Source organism: Mus pahari, chromosome 19, assembly GCF_900095145.1.
Source record: "Mus pahari chromosome 19, PAHARI_EIJ_v1.1, whole genome shotgun sequence".
Classification (NCBI taxonomy): Eukaryota; Metazoa; Chordata; class Mammalia; order Rodentia; family Muridae; genus Mus; species Mus pahari.
The window spans coordinates 312,051-318,268 of NC_034608.1; the positions used below are offsets into that span (position 1 = coordinate 312,051).

At 49.8% G+C, this 6,218-nt stretch overlaps 1 protein-coding gene across 1 annotated transcript in view; it reads left to right on the forward strand.

Annotated features, from left to right (window-relative positions):
• Positions 1-266: 266 nt before the first annotated feature.
• The window catches only part of Cacng8 (calcium voltage-gated channel auxiliary subunit gamma 8), a 23,910-nt gene continuing 17,958 nt past the window's right edge, over positions 267-6,218 (forward strand). Inside the window, exons 1-2 of the mRNA XM_021219592.2 lie at positions 267-283; positions 1,646-2,106. Of these exons, the coding sequence (XP_021075251.1) occupies positions 267-283; positions 1,646-2,106 (478 nt within the window). The remainder of the gene's footprint in view (positions 284-1,645; positions 2,107-6,218) is intronic.

The following is a 6,218-nucleotide window of genomic DNA, read 5'->3' on the forward strand; positions in this document are numbered from 1 at the left end:
TGGGGCCTGCAGAGGGGATTTTCCTCCGTGAAAGAGGTGCTAGGAGTTGTGGTGGGTGGAAGAAGTGGGCAAAAGGGAAGGGGATTCTCTATGATGTAAAAAAAAAAAAAAAAACTTTGGGAGGGCAGGTTCTACTATGTGGAAGAGAGTATAGCGGCAGAGTCGCCCGGTAGCATCTAGAACTGGGGAATTACTGAAGCTGTGGTGGGTGAGGTTCTCTGTGGAGGGCAAGAGCCAAGACGTGCTGGGCAGAACAGGAGAGGGCGATGACATTTTTGGACGGGTTAGATATTAGGACATTTCTGAATGGAAGGAAATTGGGGTCTGGAGGACGTCACCGCTGTGAGTGGGGAAGCTCGGAACTCACAGAGCAAATTTTTCTTAATGGAGGAGAAGAAAGCAGTGGAAAAGATGAGTTTGTGTAAAGTTGTAGGGAGAAGAGAGGCCGGGTTCCAATGCTTCGAAGCAAGACAGAGTGCAGTTTTCTTTGAGTCGAAACTGTAGCCGGCTACTGGGGTTGGAAGGGAGATGGATGATGATACAGGAGGGGCTGAGAGTCCGAATGGTGCAGGTGGGGGTGCAGGTGGGGGTGCAGGTGGGGGGGATAGTCTCCTAAACCTAGGGGGCTTGGAAATAGCCCAGGGTGCTCTCTAAAAACCCTAGGTGCTCTGATCACTTCTCAGATCCATTAAATTGGGATTTCTCAGGTAAGAGTCCAGGCATCAGAGTTTTTATTGAATCCTCTTTCGCTTCAGAGATGTGTCCGAGGTGCACGGCACGGACACTACGAGAGGAAGAGAGGCCTGTTTGGACAAAACTGTGGAAGTATTAGGACCAGTGAGCAGACATTGAACTCCTGTGCATAGTGATGGTCACTTGGGAAGATTTTTTTTTTTTTTAAGTTAAGGGGACAGTGAGGGATTTATGTTTCCTAAGTAGAGAAAATTATAAGGAGAAATGCAGGTGTCACAGAAACTTTGGGGGAGATGGGTATCCTGCTAAGGAGGAGAAAGAAGGACTTGGTGAACATTTTCTTTTTTCTTTAGATGGGCTGTCAAGTGGCCCAGGCTGGCCTCCAGCTTCCTACGTAGCCAAGGATGCCCTTGAACTGGTCCTCCTGCCTCTACCTACGGAGTGCTGACATTACAGGCATACACCACCATGTCCCATGTATACCGTGGCTGGGATGAAACCCAGGGCTTTATGCTAGGTCCACACCCTACCAACTATACCCTCTGACTTAGTCGCTGACAGTTGCTGCTCCTAAGTTGCAGAGATGCTAGAGGCACAGTTGGAGACATATGAACCTGCTTTTCTTGAGCAGTGAAGCTACAAGGGGACTTTATGTGTGTGGCAGACTCTATGTGAGAGAATTGGTAATGGGGAGCAGGGGCTCTAAGGAGTGAACAGAGGCAGGGGCATCCTTAGGAGGAGAGGAGATAACGGTAGGGTTGGAATCGAGGGCTGGCTTCATAAGAGGACAGAGGATCACAGAGGAGGAACTCAGGGAGCTGGGTTATGACCTCTGAATATATGGCTAGCGAGGGATAATCTCTCTGTAGAATTTAGCAGGCAAGCAGTTTTGGGTTAAAAAAAAAAAAGCTATCTCAGAGAACTAACTCCCTCTCTCTTTTGCCTCCACCAGCTGGAGACTATGGCTTCACTCTGACCTTCGCCTCTGCAGCCACCTGCTCGCTGCCCCGTCCCCTCTGGCCCCTCGAGGCCCCCCAGCTTCTGCCTGTGCTGTGACCCCCCCAGCCGCCGGCACGGCCCCGCCTCCGCTGCCCCGGTGGTGGCCCACGGCCCCCCGGTTGCCCGTGGTGAAACTGGAGTCATTGAAACGCTGGAATGAAGAGAGGGGTTTGTGGTGCGAAAAGGGCGTTCAGGTACTACTGACCACCATCGGCGCCTTCGCGGCTTTTGGCCTCATGACCATCGCCATCAGCACTGACTACTGGCTCTACACAAGAGCCCTCATCTGCAACACCACCAACCTCACAGCAGGTGATGACGGACCACCCCATCGTGGGGGCAGTGGCTCCTCCGAGAAGAAGGACCCTGGGGGCCTCACACATTCAGGCCTCTGGCGGATATGCTGCCTGGAAGGTAGGGTGCAGGAAGGCCCTGGCTGGCCACCTCCGCTGAAGCCTGTGCCTCCAGCAAATCGACTTCTAGTGTTCTGAGTCTCATCCCAAGGTCTTGAGGGATGTGCTCCACAGCTGGAGGTGCTGTGTGTGATTCCACGCATCCCTCTGTCCCAGCCCTCTTCTGGGATTCTCTTTTTATTTTTATTTTATACTGGATTTGATGATGCGTGTGAGTGTTTTGTCAGCATGGTCAACTGTGCACCGCATGCATGCCTGGTGTCCTTTGAGGTCAGAAGAGGGTGTGCTGGAGCCTCAGGAACTGGAGTTACAGATGGTTGTGAACCAGGTGGAATTGCCATATATGTATTTGTATGGGTCTGTGCTTTGCACACTTGCATGTATTCAAGTACCCGTGGAAGCCTGAACAGGGCCTCTGATATACACGGAGTTAGTAATAAAGTTGTTAGCTGCCTGATACAGTGCTGGGAACTGGACTCTGGTCCTGTGGAAGAGCAGGGAGTATTCTTCAGTGATGAGCCATCTCTCCAGCCCCCTTAAAAAAAACGTTTCTTATCATACTATTTATTTATTTAGTGTGTGCACGTTCCAGTGTGCAAGTGGATGGCAGACGGCAGGAGTTGATAATCTTCTTCAACCCTGTGGGTCCCTGGGATGGGAACTCAGGTTGTCACACTTGGCCACGTGTGTGACCTTCACCCTCAAGCCGTCTCACCAGCCCATACCATGCTTGCCTTGCTCCTTCCCCATGTCTTCTCTCTCCTGTTTGCCTCTGTGAGTTCCCAGAATTGAAACAAAGCTATGCCTTATGGCCTCCTCTGGTCTCCTTCGGTCGCTCTTCTTCTTGTAGGTCTTTTCTTCTCATCTACAACCTTCAGCTTCTCTCCCATAAGGATTTCTCCCAAGCTCACAGCCTGGTCTTCCTTGTTTCCTTTTCCAATCGCTTCTCCCCAGCCACATGCCTCTCTCAGCAGCCTCCAGGGACACTTCCTTTCTTGTCTCCGCTCCCCCTCCAACCATTTTCTTTTCTTTGTGATGCTTCCTGGCTCAATCCCCTCTCCTTGCTAGTCCCCTCATTCCCCAAGATGCCTGCTGACTTCCTCTTCAGCCCCTTCTCTAGCCTGCTTTCCACGTCAGTAACTCTTTCATACACATCTCAGGTGTGCCACCATGCATATAGAGGTGTTGGGCTGGGAAGCAAGACTCTGGGAGCCCCACTGTGTGACCACCACCCATCCACCTCTCTGAGCCTCGGCACCCTTATCAATGACCTTAAGGAGTGGACCAGGGACCTCCAAATACCCCCCATAGCACCAATAGGCTGAAGTTTTTTAATTCCCCGGCTTTGCTTTTTTATCCGTCTTCATTCCATTGCCTCTGGCTCCTCTGTCCCGACAAACCACTCACCAAACGTGAGGAATGGGTGGGCTTTGAAGATAAGTTTGGGGAGTGTTTCATTACAGAAAACCAAAGTCAGTCTCCAGTGTATCAAAGCAAGGGAGACCGCTCCCTGAAGGTCTGACTGCTGGCTCCTGGCCAGCCATCACGGAAGATCTGACCCCAAAGGCCCGGGAGTTCTGAACTGACCCCTTCTGCCCCTGACTGAGTCGTGTGTACTTTTCTGGATCTGGTAATGGAGTCACTCAGATATCATTGTCACCAGTGCTCACTGTCATCCCCTGACCCACCTCTTCTCTGTCACTGCCCACCGTATCATACTCTGGCCTGGCCAGGCACAGGGTACAGAGCCAAATATGGGAGTTTGCACCTGGACCCTCCATTCATGCATCCACTCACTCATTTATCCGGGTGCTCATGTACCCATCAGTTTTATTGGCTTTAAACTGCGTAGCAAGGCTCTGAGCCTTTTAACTTTATGTGTGTGTCAGTAGGGGCTGAGTGTGTGTCTCGCTCGGTGTGAACGTAGAAGCCTAAGGAGAACTTGTGGGTGTCATTTCTCTCGTCCGGTCATGTAAGTTCATGGAACTGAACTCAGGTTGTCAGGCCTGGAAGCAAGAACCTCTATCCACTGATCCATCACTGTGGCCCCCAGGTTCTCATGGTTGATTCAACAACAAGGGGTAAAACATGCAGATCTCTGACTTTAAGTATCTTCCGCTCTGGAAGGAGGGGAAAAAAGAGTAATGGAGATAAACAAATAGGAAAAAGGCAGAAATGGAGAGAGGGAAGCATCAGGCCTATGCATGTGAGTCAATCAAGAAGCCTGGGAGGAACCAGATGGTGGTAAAAGATGCCTTAATCCCAGCAGAAGCAGGTGGGTCTCTGAGTTCAAGGCCAGCCTGGTCTGTAGAGTGAGTCCCAGGATAGCCAAGGCTACACAGAGAAACTCTGTCTCGAAAACCAAAAAAGAAAGAAAGACGACTGGAGGGAGGAGTTCCACGTGGCAGTTGACTTTGGTTGGTGGCCTGAAAGAAGTGAGGTTGAAGACACAGGGTGTGTTGGGCTGTGGATATTGTCATTGCAAAGGCCCTGGGGTGGGCGTGAATCTGTGTTTGGCCAACAGTGGGAGGCCAGTGTGGCTGGGACACAATGAGAGGGGAGAGATGTACGGTCAAGGAGATAATAGACTCTTGATCCCACAGGTTCACATATATGGCATAGAAGATTCAGCTTTTGCTTGGAGACGGGAGCCCTTGAAGGTTCCGGAGCAGAGAAGCCGTATGAGCTGGCTTAAGTTCTACCAGGGTGGCTCCTGCTGCTGTGCTCAGAAATGGCTACTGGGAGGGTGGAAAGGGAGACTGAGGAAGCCGTGGTTTGAAGGCATAGTATATTCCAAAGTTCCCCGTGGGAAGGCACTGCTGATGGAGCAATTATGGCATCTGAGAGAGGGAGAGCAGGGTGAGGGGTGTCTCGGAGGTGGGGCTTCTGAACCTCAGCCCTGGTGACATTTTGGGACTAAGAATTCTGTGTGGCGGGGCGGGGGCTGAGCTGTGCATCGTAGGATGTTGATCTGCTTCTCTATTCTCTGTCTAGTCCCGCCCACCCCCCAACAGTTGTGACAACCGAGATCGTAAATTGTCTCCATACATTATTTACATGCTCCGGGGGGGTGGTGGTGGTGGTGGTGGTGGTGGTGGTGGTGGTGAATTAAATATCACCTCAGGTGAGAACGCAGATGGAGCTCAGGCCAGAGCACTTGGCAGTGGGGGATCTGCTCTTGAGATGTAAGAGCAAGCGTTTTTATTTAAATTCCTTTATTTTTTCTTGTTTAGCTCACTATTAAGGAGGGGTAGCACTGGCTCCATTGTGAGCATGTCTGATTTAGAGTGCTTGGTAAGAAATAATACCTGTGACAGGGGGAGGTGGCATACTGAAGGGCTTACAGCATGCAGCATGGTAATTACTTCAGGCTTTATGCAGCACATAGGCAGTGTTACCACTGCTACTCAAAACAGCCATACTACACGTGAGCATGGCTGCTGCCCAGCGGAGCACTGTTCATGGACACCAGGGTTTGACTTCCTACCCTCTGCTTTTCTCTTCTCCATCCCGCTCCTTCCCCCTTCTCTCCTTTCTGTGTGGTTTGGGTTTTTGAGACATGGTGTCAAGTCACCTATGCTGACTTCTAATTTGCTAGGTAGCCAAGGCTGGCCTTTAACTTTTTTAGTTTTTTTTTTTTTATTACTGATTTATTTTTTCTAAAGATTTATTTATTTGTTTTATGTCTGTGAGTACACTGTAGCTGTACAGATGGTTGTGAGCCTTCATGTGGTTGTTGGGGATTGAATTTTTTAGGAGCTCTGCTCCCTCTGGTCAGCCCCTCTCGCTCTGGTTAACTCTGCTCAGTCAGTCCCTGCTTGCTCTGTCCCAAAGATTTATTTATTATTATAAATAAGTATGCTGTATCACGCACCAGAAGAGGGCATCAGATCTTATTACAGACGGTTGTGAACCACCATGTGGTTGCTGGGATTTGAACTCAGGACCTCTGGAAGAGCAGTCAGTACCATCTCACCAGCCCTTAACTTTGTTTTTTTTTTTTTTTTTTATTTTAAAAGTAGGAAATCTATGTAGACTCTTTTTTTTTATTTTTATTTTTTTTAAAGATTTATTCATTTATTATATGTAGCTATCTTCAGACATTCCAGAAGA